Source organism: Martes martes, assembly GCF_963455335.1.
Source record: "Martes martes genome assembly, chromosome: 3".
Taxonomy (NCBI): domain Eukaryota; kingdom Metazoa; phylum Chordata; class Mammalia; order Carnivora; family Mustelidae; genus Martes; species Martes martes.
The window spans coordinates 28,055,794-28,072,877 of record NC_137890.1 but is presented as its reverse complement, the minus strand read 5'-3'; the positions used below and the strand labels follow the sequence as shown (position 1 = coordinate 28,072,877).

The window sequence follows — 17,084 nt, the reverse complement described above, 5'->3', positions numbered from 1 at the left end:
ATATTAAAAAATTAGAGTATCTCATATAAACAACTTACCTTTACAACTCAAGAAACTAGGAAAAGAATAAATTAAGCCCAAAGTTAATAATGACTACAGTAGAAATACATGAAATAAAGACCGGATAAACATCAGAAAGGATTAACAAAACTAAGAGCTGGTTCTTTGAAAAGATAAACAAAACTGATAAACCTTTAGCTAGACTAAGAGGAAAAGAACTGAATGCTATAAAATAAAATAAAATAAAATAAAATAAAAATAAAATCAGTAATGAAAAAGAAGGCGCCTGGGTGGCTCAGTCTGTTAAGAGCCTTTGGCTCAGGTCATGATCTCAGGGTCCCGGGATCAAGTTCCACAACGGGTTCCCTGCTCTGCAGGGATCCTGCTTCTCCCTCTGCCTTTGCCCACCCCCATCTCTCATGAATAAATAAATAAAACCTTAAAAGAAATGAAAAAGAAGGTATTATAACACAATAGATATTACAGAAATGCATAAAATCTTAAAGTACTAGGAATAATTATATGCCAACAAATTATATAAACCAGACAAAGTGTATACATCCCTAAAACACAGAGCCTACCAAGTATGAATCAGGAAGAAATAGAAAATCTAAACAGACCAATAATTAGTAAAGAGGTTGAATCAGTTATCAAAAACTCCCAACACAAGAAAATGCCAGGACTAGATGGCTTTACTGGAAAAGTCTCTGATGCATTTAAAGAAGAATTAACTTTTCCAAAATAATACTCATACTCTTCCAAAATAACGAGGAGGGAACACTTCCTGACTCCTTTTATGAGGCTAGCATTACCCTGACAACAAAATCAAATAAGAACACCACAAAAAAACTACACACTAATATCCCTAATGAATACATATACAAATATTCTCAACAAAGTATTTGCAAACCAAATTCAGGAGCATATTAAAGGGATTATACATCAAAACAAATGGAATTTATCCCTGGGATGGAAAAATGGTTCAACATATGCAAATCAACAAATTTAAGAAGACATCACATTAATAAAATTAAAGATGAAAATCACAGAATCATCTCAACAGATGCAGAAAAAACATTTGTCAGTATACAACATCCCTTCATAATAAAAGACCTTAACAGAGCAGAGAAGAACCATACCTCAACACAATAAAGACTATCATATAGGACAAACACACAGCTCACATTATATCCAATGGAGAAAAACTGAAAGCTTTTCTTATAAGATCAGGAATAAGGCAACAATGCCCACTCTCACTTCTCCTATTCAATATAGAACTGTAAGTCCTTACTAGAGCAATTAGGCTAGGCAAAAGAATAAGCGGCATCTAAATTGGAAAGTAAAAAATAAAACTATTTCCCAATGACATGATTTTATTTAAAAAAAAAAAAAAAAAACTCAACCAAAAAGCTTTTGGAACTAATCAATGACCAGTAAAGTTGCAGAATACAAAATCAAAATACAGAAGTCAGTTGCATTTCTTTATACTAATGATGAAACACTGAAAAATGAAGAAAATATCCCTTTCACAATAGCACCAAAAATAATAAAAAGCCTAGGAATAAATTTAAGCAAGTGAAAGATTTGTACAACAAAAACTACAAGACTGTGAAAGAAATCAAAGAAACAAATGGGAAGAGATCCCATGTTCATGGAGCGGAGGAATTAATATTGTGAAACTGTCCATCACTGCTCAAAGCAATCTAAAGATTCAGTGAAATCCTGACCAAAATTCCAATAGTATTTTTCAGATAAATAGAACAAACAATTCTAAAACTTTCGTGGAACCACTAAAGACCCTGGATAGTCAAAGCAATAAAAGAAGAACAAAGCTAGAGGCATCATACTCCCTGGTTTCAAACTATATTACAAACTACAGTAATTTTAAGTGTGGTATTGGGATAAAAACAGACACACAGATCAATAAAACAGAACAGAGCCCAAAAATAAACCCATGCAAACATGGCCAATTAATTTACAACAAAGAAGCCAAGAATTTACGTTGGGGAAAAGAGAGTCAATAGTCTCTTCAATAAATGCTGAGAAATTTGGAAAGCTGTATGCAAAAAAACTAGACCAAAAGCTTACACCATATACAAAAACTAACTCAAAATAGATTAAAGATTTAAATTTAAGACCTGAAACAAAGGTCTTAAAGAAAATTGGTGGTAAACTCCTTGACAAATGTATTGGCAATGAGTTTTTGAAGCAGACACCAAAAGTAAAAGCATAAACAAGTGGGACTACATCCAACTACAGGCTTCTGTAGAGCAAACAAAACCCTCAAAAAAATGAAAGATAACCTGAAGAAAGGGAGATTTTTGTAAACCATAAATTGGAAGGGTTAATATCCAAAGGGTATAAAAACTCCATCAACTCAAAAACAAACATTCCAATTAAAAAGTTAGAAGAACTAAATAGCCACCTCCCCAAAGAACATCAAAATGGTCAACACACACATGAAAAGATGCTAAGTATCATGAATCATCTGGGAAATGCAAATCAAAACAAGGAGAAACTGTCTCATACCTGTTAGAATAGCTACCATCAAGAAGACAAGAAACAACAGATGCTGGTGAAGAGGTAGTGAAAAGAGAACCCTTATACACTGTTGGTGGGGGAAAAAAAAGTGGCCCAGCCACTATAAAAAAATACCATGGAGGTTCCTCAAAAAATTTTTAAAAGAGCATTCGGTCCAACAATTCCTCTTCTGGGTATGTACCCAACGGAAATGAGAACAAGATTTTGATGAGATATATGAATTTCTATTTTTATCATAGCATTATTCACAACAGCCAAGATCTAAAAACAACCCAAATGCCCATCAATATATAAATGAATAAAAAAGATGCGGTACATAAATACAACAGAATATTATTCAGCCACAAGAAAGGAAGATATCTTTCCTTTTGTGAAAAAAAAAGACAGACCTTCAGTGCATTATGCTAAGCAATATAAATCAGACAGAGAAAGATAAGTACTGTATGAATCACTTACATGTGAAATCTAAAAAAAGTTAAACCTGTGAAAAACAGTAAAATGGTGGCTAAGATGGGTGGGCAGGTCTGAGGGGCGGGGGTGGGGGGAGACAGGCATGATGGTATTTAAGGGTACCACTTGTAATGAGTAATAAATAGGCCACAGAGACCTAACCCACAATATTACAGACACGGAAAATAATACTGTACTATAATTATATGATAAACATCGCTACACTGACAGTCGTATTAAGATACATAAATGTATTAAAGAGACACACTACACCTTAAAAATTATACAATGTCACTCAGCAAATTTATTCAATTAAAAAAACTGTAATACAAAGAGCAACAAATGATCTGCTGAACAGCATATTTTAATGCTTTTATGTAGAAATTGTAATCAAGTATCTTGTACTTTTGGTAACTTTTTAAGATTTGTATAAATCTTAAATTTGTAGAAATGCTTTTTCACAGTAACTTTTAAATTGCCAGTAAGCAATGGAAAATTAATAATTGGAGAATGTGGGCAAAGCAGCAGGGAGTGTCAAAAGAGCAGGATGTAAAAAGTTATAAAGTCAAAAACAGACCAGAATTTATACTGACACACTATCTCTCCCTCTATCACTTTTTAAATGGCACTCTGAGACAAGAACACTAGATAAAGTACTTGCCACAACACAGTACATGACTTCAAAAAATAAGTTAATCTGAACTACTGGATTTATTAAACAATCACCACCAAAAGCACACCTGGCTGAGTTTTCAAACACATCTTTTAATGTTAAAAAGGCCTCCAACAGCAGTACTAGGTGACATCTGGAAAATAATTCCTCTCTAATGGGAACCAGGAGGGGGGTGGGAAGAGGAGGAAAAACGAAAAAGAGAAGGAAAGGAAAGGGAGAGAGATGGAGAGGGAAGGAAAGGAAAGAAAGAAGGAAAAGTTAGAGAAAAATAAACTACAAATGGCAAGATGTTCATTGCAGTTATTTATAAAGTAAAAAAACAGGGACACCTGGGTGGCTCAGAGGGTTAAAGCCTCTGCCTTCGGCTCAGGTCATGATCCCAGGGTCCTGGGATCGAGCCCCGAGTAAGGCTCTCTGCTCAGCAGGGAGCCTGCTTCCCTTCCTCTCTCTCTGCCTGCCTGTCTGCCTACTTGTGATCTCTGTCTGTCAAATAAATAAATAAAATCTTAAATAAATAAATAAATAAATATAGTAAAAAAAAAAAACCAAAAAACCCCTAGGAAATGAACTAAATCACAAGTAAAAATATGGCTAAGTAAAGTATGGCAGAGCTACTCAAAATTGGAAAGAGCCATTTTAAAGGTATAAAGACTACATATTAATACTAAAAGTGCTAGGGCGAGAAGGGTGAAGAGGACTTTAACTTTTCATTTCAAAGCCTTCTGGCAAGTTTTCTTTCTTGTAACTATGTGCAGGTATTTAATACATTAAGAAAATAAGCTAATTTTTTTTTCTAGAAAGTAATGCCCACGTCTTAAGTAAAGCACTATTAAAATAAATTATATAGTATATTCACATAATGTAATACTATGGAACCACTGGGAAGAACAGGAAACTAAAGAATATACTCACATGGGAGGATATGCAGAGTGTCTGTTACCCATATCACTTACAGTAACATATAAACAACATGATCCTGCCCATGTTAAAAAAAATTACAGTTGATCCTGGAACAATGCAAAGGTTAAGGGTGACAACTCCCACACAGTCAAAAATCTGTATAACTTCTGACTCCCCCAAATCTTAACTCTACTAACCTACTGCTGACCAGAAACCTTACCAATATAAACAATTAACACAAACTTTGTATGTTATATATAATTATATACTGTATTTTTACAATAAAATAAGCTAGATGAAAGAAAATATTGAGTTATTAGAAAAATAGATTCACAGTACTGTAAAACATTCATGTGTAAGTGGACCCATGCAATTTAATTGTTTTTTTTTTAAGACTTTATTTATTTATTTGACAGAGAGAGATCACAGGTAGGCAGAGAGGCAGCCAGAGAGAGAGGAAGGGAAGCAGGCTCCCTGCTGAGCAGAGAGCCTGATGCAGGGCTTGATCCCAGGACCCTGGGACCATGACCTGAGCCGAAGGCAGAGGCTTAACCCACTGAGCCATCCAGGCGCCCTTTAATTGGTTTCTTTTTTTCTTTCTCTTTTTTTTTTTAGAGAGAGAGAAAGAGAGCATGAGCAGGGTGAGGGGCAGAAGGAGAAGCAGTCTCTCTGCTGAGCAGGGAGCCCGACTTGAGGTTTGATCCCAGAACTCTGGGATTATGACCTGAGCCAAAGGCAGACGCTTAACAACTGAGCCACCCAGGCACCCTGGACCCCATGCAATTTAAACCAGTGATATTCAGGGTCAATTACATATACCTACATAAACACAGTATATGTATGTTTATTTTTAAAAATATACAATTATGTTGATCTTTTTACATACGATATCAAGATGGGGTTAGAAAGACTCACTTTTGGGTTATATTCCTATACTCTATGAGTTTTTATTAAAACAAGTATGTATTATTTTCAATTAAAAAGAAAAAAGAAAAATTCTGTTAAATTAACTAGTCAGTACTAAAAAAAATAGCACGGGTATTATTATAACTATATAGCATGCATTTGACAATGGACTACTACTCAGCAGTAAAAAGGAAAAACTATGATACATGCAACAATATGGGTAAATCTCAAGAACATTATGAGAAGTAAAAAGAAGTCCTGCTCAAAAGAGCACCTATTCTAAAATTCCGTTTAAATGAAGTTCCATAACAGGCAAAACTAATATACAGTGGGAAAAAATCAGAATAGTGATTATTTCTATGGGTAAACGGTAGCATGGGATGGGGAATGAGGAAACTTTCCAGAATGATAGGAATGTTCTTTATTTTGACAAGGAATTGAGTTACAAAGATGTATACATTTGCAAAACTCATCAAAGGATACACTTTAAGATCTGTGTACACTATTGTATAAAGACTGTATCAAACTTCTTTTAAAACTATAAATACTGAGGGGCCCCTGGGTGGCTCAGTGGGTTAAAGCCTCTGCCTTTGGCTCAGGTCATGATCCCAGGGTCCTGGGATCAAGCCCTGCATCAGGCTCTCTGCTCAGCAGGGAGCCTGTTTCTTCTCCTCTCTGCCTACCCGTGATCTCTCTCTCTGTCAAATAAATAAATAAAATCTTTTAAAAGGAGGGGGGGGGGGTGCCTGGGTGGCTCAGTGGGTTAAAGCCTCTGCCTTTTCGGCTCAGATCATGATCCCAGGGTCCTGGGACTGAGCCCCACATCAGGCTCTCTGCTCAGCGGGGAGCCTGCTTCCTCCTTTCCTCTCTCTGCCTGCCTCTCTGCCTACTTGTGACCTCTGCCTATCAAATAAATAAAATCTTTAAAAAAAAAAAAAAAGTGGTGCATTTGGGGCACCTAGGTGACTCAGTGGGTTAAGCCTCTGCCTTTGGCTCAGGTCATGATCCCAGGGCCCTGGGATGGAGCCCCACATGGGGCTCTCTGCTCAGCAGGGAGCCTGCTTCCTCCTCTCTCTTCTCTCTGCCTGCCTCTCTGCCTACTTGTGATCTCTGTCATATAAATAAATAAATTTTTAAATAAATAAATAAATAAAACTATAAATACTGAACTCTAATGATATGCATAAGTACTTAGCAGTAAGTTCACTAACAGCTGCAATTTACTTTAAAATACATCAAAGAGGGCGCCTGGGTGGCTCAGTGGTTTAAAGCCTCTGCCTTCAGCTCAGGTCATGATCCCAGGGTCCTGGGATCAAGCCCCACATCGAGCTCTCTGCTCCATGGGGAGCCTGCTTCCTCCTCTCTCTCTCTCTCTGTCTCTCCGCCTACTTGTGATCTCTGTCAAATAAATAAACAAATAAATAAATAAAATATATCAAAGAAGGATGGGGCAAGTACACTAAAACATTAACAGCAGAATCAGTGATGGGTATACATGAGTGTGTCATGCGGTAAATATATACACTGTAGTACTTTTTGTCCAGTTCATCAATACAGATGATTAAATTATGGTACATCTATTACATTAAAATACTATGTAACCTTAATAAAAAGACAACACTTTTATGTATTATATGGAATGACACCCAAGTATGATACCAACTGTGTACAAAGGAGAAAGAAGAATACATAAACATACCTGCTTACGTGTTGATAAAATATCTCAGGAAGAATCACTCAGTAACAGATCTCAAGTGAATTCCATTATTTCACACACACACAAAATATTAAATATGACCCCAAGGTAAAAATAAACTTTCACCTGTTTGAGAAGTTACTATTTTAGACTAAAAAGGACTGTTCACAGAAATAAGGTAGTGGGAGTAAGTGACTAAGTTTGGTAGGAAGGGCTTATACCATCCACTCATTTCTCTCATTCTCTTTTCTTTGGGACTAAGGAAGCAGGAGGAAGGAAAAAATATTCCTAGAAGTTTTTTTAGCTCAAGCTTAAATTAGTCACTCCTGATGTGTGATACCAAACACTGGAATATCTGACTTCCTATTTTGCTCATAATAGTATCTCTGTCTTTTGATTTATATGCATATAAAATAATTTTATTTGAGAACTATTGTAAGCCAAAGACAAGGATGTGCTAAAACATACAGAAAATGCTAAATTCATTTTAACTACTCAGCATTCAGATGAAAAAGCCAAAAAAGGTCGAGTTGGTAATGAGAGCCAACTCAACAAAAGTTAAAGGGATAAGGAAGATAATGAAAAATATTTTAACCAATAATTAATCATAGAAAAATTCTTTTTTTTAAGATTTTATTTATTTATTTAGAGAGACATAGCGAGAGAGGGAACACAGGCAGGGGGAGACAGAGAGGGAGAAGCAGGCTTCCCACTGAGCAGGGCACCTGATGCTGGGCTCACCTGAGCTGAAGGCAGATGCTTAAGGACTTAGACACCCAGGCGCCCCTAGAAAAATTCTTCTACCAGCTCTAAAGTTCATCAGACTAGAATTATCATATAGCATTCTTTTCTGGGCAACTCCATGGAGGCCCGCAGCTTACACATAACAGAATTCAAAAATACTTTGAGTAAATGTTATTATTTTTCAGTGTCCTTTCCCCCTTAAAAAAAAAATCACTTAGGCTTTACATAATCTGAAGGTGCTATGAAGTAAAACTAAAGAGAAACAGACCCAGAGATTAGTAACTTTTCAAACTGCTCATACATCTGCTGCTCAGAAATAAAATTCTCGTTGAAGTATGGTAGATTTTAGAGTTTACATTTCTCTCTCCTTAGGTTATGATTACCCAAACTACAAATTTCAACCAATGCATTTAATTTATGACACACAAGGCACTATGCTGTGCGCTGTATACGACAGGAAGACAGTTAAATCTCATGATTTGGAGTCCACTTTCAAGGACCTGAGATTCTAATAATGAAGCTAAAGTAGTAAGAATTAATTACTAAACAAGTATGCAAGTGATGAATGTCATTATTGATGCAAACTAATGCTAGGAGAAACGAGTCATGTCACTCCTTCCAGATGGATGGATCATAATATTCTGGAAGAACTGGAATCATCCTTCACCTTTGATTTCAACATATATAAAGAAAATGGAGAAAGGAAGTATATCATAACATGCAACAAAGCTCTGAAATCAAAATATCTTGTTTGGAATCCTTTCTCCATTATTTATCAGCTATGAATGAACCGTATTACTTAATCTGCCTAAGACTTAATTTCCTCATTATTTAAAACTGAAATAACAGAATCTAGATCACATTCAATGAATACACAATGATTAGTATATGATAAGCACTCAATGAATGTTACCCTCTAAAAGTCTGGAAAAGGGGACAGTATAAATAATGTGATATAGAAAAAAGTTCAGCTTTGCGGAAATTAAGACTCACCAAAAAAATGGGAAGATAAAACTGGAAAGATAAGCAGATTATACATTTTGAATCCTAAGCCAAAATGTATGCAATTTATTTAGGAATGCTAAAGATTTTGATCAAGTGAAAGCATATAAACAAGACTGAGCATCCAGGATGGAACTAAGGGGGAAAAAAAAAAAAAAACTGCAGAAGTTTAGATAAGGAGTGTGAGGCCCCCTATTGAGCAATGTCATTAGTAACAATTATGAGATAGAACCCAATGATTAACTGAAGGGGGAAAGAATGAAGGGAGGAAAAGCTAAAAAATAAAATTTCAAGCCTGGAAAGTTTGAGGAAATGAAATGGAAATTAGTAAATTCAGAGAACATTTATTTTCAGAAATGTAGTTTGAAGTTCAGATGGGAGAACCAGGTGGATATACAGCTAGCAACTGGAATAAGGCTTTGAAGAGAGGTTATGTCTAAACATACATATGTGAAAAATGATGTAGAGATTAGAGGTTCTCTTGGAAAAGCTCTGAAATTCAAAGCAAATTTATATACAGCATATGCAATATCCTAAGGAAGGAAGTCTTTAATCAAACTTTCAAAGACTCCAACACACACACACAAACAGTTTTTAAGAACCACTGGAACAGATTATAATGGAAACTATCCATGGGAATGAATGTGAATGAGATGACAGAAGTAGAAATAGTTGAGGGGAAAAAAGGCATGAAAAAAGAACTTGAAAAAATGTAACTAAAAGGCAAGAAAAAGAAATGAAAAGGACAGCTGATTTGAGAAGAAAGAGAAGCAAAGTATTAGGGATTTAAGATAGGAGAAGTTAAAAAAAAGGCAGCATCAGCATTGCTTAATGTTATATATATAGGACAAAGAATATAAAATTTATATAAATCTCTACATTTAATAAATTCATTGGTAATACTGAGGTAAGCAATTTTGTGTATAAGGAGGAAGAAACTAAATAACAAAGGAAACTAAATGGTTGGGGACAAAGGAGGGAAAAATTAAAAACTGACTACTATTTCTATATTTACTAGTGAAAGGAAAAGCTAGCATGAAAATGACTGGAAGAAAAGTATTATTTTATTTTTTTGTTTTGTTTTTGCTGCTATGTTGCTGAGTTTTTCTTCCTTAAGGACTAGGAGGAAATTGACTTTCTATGCCAAAAGGAGTCTGTAAAAAGAGAAAGATCAAAGGAGGGAAAGAGGAATAAAGTTCAGCAGTGAAAAGATCACCTTCAAATTCTTCCTGTAAAACAGGAACAAAAATAATTTCAATGTAGTAAGAAAGGTATAGCTAACAAGTGTGGGTGAGGGGAGAAAGACTACAAAAACTCTGAAGAAGTTTCTTTCTTAAACTGTAAAGCACTGATAATCATAATGCTTTCAAACTTTACTCCTTTATAACTGCAGCTAGCATTACAAAAATGTAATAGGATAAAAAGTGCATACAGTAAGAGGACAGAATACACTATACTGTGTAGTAGTAAATTAAGTGCATGGCTACAGAGGCCCAAAAAAAGGTGAGTTTAAATTACTGTGTGACTCTGGACAAGTACCTTAACTTTGTGCCAGAGTGTCTTCACTTGCAAAATGGAGGTCTCCTTACCTCTCAGAACTTGGAAGTAATAGAAAACTTTCAACAATGCATACAAATGCAGGTGTAGTGGCAGCAGCAGTGGTCGTAATAAAAGTTAACAGTAGCAAGTAACCTATTTATGTTTAATCAAGCAGTATTTAAGGAAAGACGGAAGGGCTAGGCTCCTAAAAATGTGTCTCAGGGGCCGCTGGGTGGCTCATCAGAGAAGCATCCAACTCTTGGCGACTCAGGCCATGATCCCAGGGTTGTGAGATGAGCTGGCAGGGCTCCAAGCTCAGTAGGGAGTCTGCTTAAGATTCTCTTTCTCCCTCTCCCCACCGTGACCACCTCAGGCCGTGGCTCTCTAATTTAGAAATCTTGAAAAAAATCTTGAAAAAAAAAAAATGTGTCTCATTTCTTTCAACTGCAGAAGGAAGGAAGTATAATTCCCCCTATTATACCAATAAGGAAAGGGGAGGTTCATTTGGCTAGATTACTCAGTAAGTGGCAGAACTTAGATGTGAACACTAGTTTATACGGTTACAAAACTGGGCTTCTTTCCACTACACAACATTAACTCCCCAGCACTACATAGCAGCAGGAACACAAAACTATGCATTCTGTTCTTTACTACTAACCTCACAAAATCTGGGCATATCATTAAGTCTATCTGCCTCTCCATCTTCTGAAAAATTAAGGAGTTTTTTTGAATTTGATTTGATTTTGAGGTTTCCCTCTGGCTAAAAAAGTCCATGATTTTATTAAGTTACCCACTTAGTGATGTATAAACTCATAAAAAGTTTCAAAATACACCAGAAAACCTTCTCTATTTATTTAGAAAACAAAAACAGAAAAATTGAACACACACACACACACACACAAAAGCTTAAATTTTTTTTCCAGGACTTCACATTAGCAAAAAGAAATAAATGTTAAAAGAAAAGACCGACATCTAATTTCATTTTATTATAGCAAGTATGACTAAGCAAATGCTTGAGAGAACAAAATATCAATCTTAAGTATTTCAAGATGCCAATTTTAACACCTACATTTTCAATGGGGGGAAAAAAACACAAAACTCGGAGCCCTGACACATCTACAGACCTTATAATCAAATAACAAGCAGATTTACCGACTTTTATTTCATGCCAAAACACTGTAACCAGGCTGGGGTTTTGTTTGTTTTCATGTCAATCTGAAAACTCTCCTGCACTAAAACCCCTCACCGGCTTCCCACTATCTTTCAATTAACATCCAAAATCCTTAACATGACTCAACAAAGTCCTGAGTGATCCAGCTCCTCTCTCTCCGGAGCTATCCTCTGCTATTCTTCCCTTTGCTCTTTTTTCAATTTCTTTCATTTCCCCCAAGACACTTTTTTTCTTTCATCTTAGGGCTTTCATAAATCTGTTCTTCAAAACCTAGAATGCTTTCACAGCTCTCCCACCGTTTTGCCCTAGCAAACTGCTCCTCATCCTTTTAAGCTAAGATCAAATGTTACACCAGCAAAAGCCTTTCTTGACCTTCCAAACACACATTTCACATCACTCTGGACTTCAGAATACTCAAAGGTCTTATAATTACTTGTTCAACATCTGTCTTCCCTGCTAAATGGTAAACAATATGAATATAGTTATTTCAGGTCATTTCCCAATATCCCCAATATCTAACACACCGCAAAGTACAGATTAAGTACTCAATGTTTGCTGAATTAACATTGAAAATGCAGGGGAAGTCCAAAACCATGAGCTATTTTACTAGCACAGGTAGCTAGAAAGTTCCATACAAGTTTTGAGTTACATCTTAACTTTGGTCCTTCAAATGTCTTCCTTCAAATAAGTGCTATTTGGCAATTACACTTTTAAAGTAAAGCAAAAAAAAATCCCTTTAGATAACATATCCTAAAGTTTCACAAAACCAAGGCTAGAAACCACAAGTCTTAAGCAATTGGAATCAGCTTTAAAAGTCATTGAGAACTCACCTGAAACGCAATGGAAGGACAGGAACTTGGATAAGGGCTCAATTTTACCACAGCAATGTACATTATGAAAGGACCAATCCCAATTCCTACCACTGTCTAGGCTGTACTAGCAGCCTTATTTATCCTAACAGTAATGACTGCAGTGCTACAGTCATCTAAGTAGGCTATATCTGAAACATACTTTATTAAAACTGAATAAAAGTCACAAGCATACACTATGTAACTATAATCTTCTTTTAGGTTACAGCATAACATATAGAGATGTTAAATCACTATGTTGCTTACCTGAAACTAATATAACATTGTGTCAACTGTAACTCAAAAATTTCTTTAAAAAGGAATGCTATTTAAACTCAGAACTTTTTTTTAAAAACATTTTCTGTTCATCTAATACCTCTTGAGTGCTAATTACAAACCAGGCAGTGTCTAAAGATTAATACGTATTATTTCCCCATACAGATGAAGAAACAGGAGGCACTGAGTTAAGTAATTTACCCAATATTATACAGCTGGTAGGTGGCAGAGGCAATATTCAAAGCCAACCATTCTGACTCTGAAGTTCATCCTCTAAACCACTACAACCACTGTTGCACTCTCTCTCCATCCACTGAAATAAGGCTTCCAACTGGACCACCTCACTTCAATGAAACTATTTTGCTAAGGTCACCAACGACTCCTACCTTTCCAAACTTAAGGGCCACTTATCTGCTTCTACCTTTTCCATCCACTCTGCAGCATTTCATCAAGTTGACTACCCGCCTCTCTTGCCATACATACATTTGTTTCGTAAGTACCATAAATCTCAGTCTTGAGATCTACCTCAAATGTGGGCCCTCATTTCTTCCCTATCAACATTCTGACTAGGAAATCTCCCACAATTCCGTAGTTTCAAATACTCTCTGCATGACTCTTTCTTTCTCTAGTCCTACGTGAGTTCTAGACTCAACCCAAACACCTCTTAAATATCTAACCTGAATGTGTAACAAACACCAATTACCTTTCCTCCTCCCCTCAACCTGTTCTCCCCGGGCCTTCTCCATCATCATCCATCCGGCTGTTTAGGCTAACTTCTTAGTCATTATCCTTGATTTCCCTTTCCCTTATCTCCCACATCCACTCCAACAGCAAGTTTTATCAGATCTACTTATAAATCATATTTTGTTCTGTCTCCATTACCATTCTAATATAAACGACCTATATTTCTGCCTACAGTGCCCTTCAGAATAGTCTTTTCATTCTTGCCCCCTTAATCTCCACAAAGCAAGCAGTGTTAAAATCAAATCAATCCCTGCTTGCTTTAAATTATCTAAGGTCTCACTGTATTTTAAATAAGATCCTAGGTCTTGACCATGACCTCACAGAACCTAAATAATGTGCTCCTGACTAATTCTCCAACCTCCTGTTATTCCATTCTCTCCCCCATCACAATGTTCCTTGCAGCCAGAGTTGCCTTCCTTCTCTTCCTGGAACACACCATGATCATATCTGCTACAGGGCCTTTGCACTTGCTGTTCCTTCTACAAGGAACAGTCTTTCTCCAGACTTTGACACAGATGGTTTCTTCTCCTTAAGCGTTGCTCAAATGCTACCTCCTGTGAGAGTCCTTCTAATCAGTCTTTTATATGACCCTCTATTATTACAACCGTCACTGCTATTTTAATCTGGAATTATCTTATTTCTTTAATACTCATTTACTATTGTCTTCTCAACTTTGGAATTTAAAAGCTCTATCACCAAAGCTTCCCACAATATACAGGAGGCACTCAAAAACTTATTAAATGAATGGATTTTCCCTCTTTCATTTTGTTTATTGTAAATCATCTAATTTTGATAAAGCACCTGACCCATGATATATTTTGTATGTATTAAAAGTTAAACCCTTAAAACACTCTATTTTTTCCAATATAAAACATTCCAGCATTCTGAATCCCCCCCCACACACACACACACTGAGTCCATCTACAGCATCCCACTTAAACGTGCCAAATATACCATATGGATAAATAACATTTTCTTCCTCCTCCCCAAGCTAACAAATCTGCTAGTGGGAAAAGGGAATCTTACTGGGCAGCTTAGCACCTGTTACATCTTCAATCAGTTAAGAGAGGTGCGGGTGAGCCAGATAGCACATGGGAAACGTGGCCTTTCTTTCGGGGACTGTATTTAGGTAAAACGTGAATGGCTTACATTAGAACTGTCCTAATCCCTAACAAGGGCCATTCGGTTCATTTAAAGAAACAAGGTAAAACAGTCTGTGGGCAAGAGGTTATGCTCGGATTCACTAAAAGAAAAGAAACCGATTTGGGGGCCCTCACCAAATGTGTGTGTAGATTGGGATCGGTCTACATATAACGGGAAAACAAGAGAAGGAGCTATCAGTTGGAGGACCAACTCAGCGGTATGATAAAGGTCAGCTCATGCTCTCTGGGGAATCCTGAACCTGTAAGCGAGGGTGGAAATGGAGAAAACACAAAACCCGGGGATCTATGTTCACCGCTTCGGCCTCCATCACAGGCACTTCGGGCAACTGCACAGATCTCTGTGTCCGCCTATCTCCCACTTCCATCCCTGCAAGGAGATAGCCCCCGGATACTCACATGGGCTCGAGAGTCTTGCTGAGCCAGGACTTGAGTGCCTCGAAGTTTTCAATGATCATTTTAGAAACCATCCACAGCGGCCCCAAGGCCCGTCACACTCCTCTGCCCGCCCAGGTCGCGGCCGCTACAGCCGCCGCTGCCCCCGCCCCCTCCTCCGCGCGCCTCCCGCGTGGGCCGCGGTGGGAGGCGCCGGTGGCAGGTTCCCGCGAGCCCCGATCAGCGAACAGCTCTGCGGGTACCGTCGCAGGCCGCGAATCCACGGGGTGCCAGGAGCTCCCCGTCCCCGGACCCCGACTGAGGCAGCAACGGTTTGCCCGGGCCCTCCCCCTTCCCTCCACCCGAGCAAATCTTGAACCGGGAGCGCGACACGCGCCTAGATCCGGACTTTCACTCAGCCTTGGGATCAGGTGGTGTTGGCAACGCAGAACAGGCAAAAGTGAAGAAAGCGAAGACGAAGGGCAGCTCAATGGAAACGATTCGGGGGGTCTTCCCGGCTCCTAGCACCCCCAAGAAGATGGCTGCCGCTAAATCTCGCGAGAATTGATGAAGTCTCGCGGTGACTCCCGGAGCCTGCTGGGAGGAGACGTAAGATCGGCGGGGAGCGCGCTGGTTGAGTGCGGTACTTCGATTTTTTTTTTTTTTTTTTTTGCGTATTTACGTGGTTCGCGGCCTTTGTGTTTTTTTTTTTTACGCCTTGGCCCGCGTACGGAATAAAGATTTCCTTTCTTACGAGAAGGGAGAGGCCGCTGACTTCAGAAACAGTGGGAGTCCCAGTTCGTCCTATGTAATAGATGGCTGTGGCGCATGAGTGGAACGAACCTCCGGACCGGAACGCTCCTTGAGAGCGTCTGCACGTTGTGCCGGGGCGCACGGCGGCCCGTGGTCTCCAGGTGTGCTGTACTGCCTCCTCCGTTTATCTCAGTGTCCTGCAGTACCATACTGTGCGCTGTGGTGTGGACAGGATTGGGAAGCACAGGCTGGTGTAACCTAACCCTTGGAGACTTCTAGAGGATTGGTGTCTTGTCCAAAATTACTCGCCTTGATCGCAGAGAGGTAATGATCTAGGGCTGCCCCAAAAGAAAGGTGAGATAACCTCGATGGTTCTGAAATAGTTTTCAAACCATCTGAAACTTCGGACTTTTCCCCCAGCTAAAGATAAGAACAGTGTGTTTTTAATTCTCTTCCTTTAGAGCCGATTCAGCCACAGATAGGAAATTAGTGTCAAAAGACCCTTCATATCAGCGTTCTGAATAAATTAACTTCCCTTCTGGGGAAGTTTGAGTCCTGTCTGTGTTAATTTATTTGCTATTATTTACTGTGGTTAAGGTACTAGGTGGGATTTTGCGAAAGGTCTAGTGCCTGTAAACTATAATGAAATGAAAATAATTAGCAACATAAAGACATTTAGAATAAGTAGAACAATAAAAAGCTCTCGTGGCAGGCGGTGGTAGACGAAATTGTCCTTAACTGCGAGTTTGTAATTTGCTAGATTGAAGTGTCCTTCAGCAATAAGTGGGAAAGATTATCAAGTAAGAAAAGCTAGACATTTGTTTTAAAATACAGCATGTAGAGTAGAATGAAATTGGAATTCAGTCACCGAATAACCCGGATGTTGGTTAAAGTGATTTAGCCAAGTGAAATAAGAAGCAAGAGGACAAATATCATATGATTCTACTTAGGAGGTAGCTAGAGTAGCCAAACTCAGAGACAGAAAGTAGAATGGTTGGGTGCCAGTGGTGGGAGAGTAGGGGAGGATGGGGAAAGAGTTTTACTTGGGATGCTGAAAAGTTTCTGGAGAGGAACAGGATTGATGGTTGCATGGTTAATGTGATCGAGTTGTACACTTAAAATGATTAAAACAGTAAATGTTATGTATATTTTATGACAATAAAAGTGAGTTTTTAATTTTTTTAAGATTTTATTTATTTATTTGACAGAGATCACAAGTAAGCAGAGATGCAGGTCGTGGGGGGTGAGGGGAGGGAGCAGGCTCATGGCTGAGCACAGAGCCTGATGCCTGGCTCAATCCCAGGAC

The 17,084-nt window shown here is 38.0% G+C and overlaps 1 protein-coding gene across 14 annotated transcripts in view; it reads right to left on the bottom strand.

The window, feature by feature from the left end:
• The window catches only part of RBM26 (RNA binding motif protein 26), an 81,636-nt gene extending 66,029 nt beyond the window's left edge, over nt 1–15,607 (bottom strand). For 13 of the 14 annotated variants that reach the window (XM_080797895.1, XM_080797901.1, XM_080797902.1 and 10 more), the window contains exon 1: nt 15,050–15,584. In XM_080797895.1, coding sequence (XP_080654021.1) covers nt 15,050–15,120 — 71 coding nt within the window. In that variant the 5' untranslated portion in view covers nt 15,121–15,584. Of the gene's footprint in view, nt 1–15,049 lie in introns of all 14 variants that reach the window. The other variant, XM_080797898.1, reaches the window with a different exon arrangement.
• Between the last annotated feature and the right edge of the window lie 1,477 nt (nt 15,608–17,084).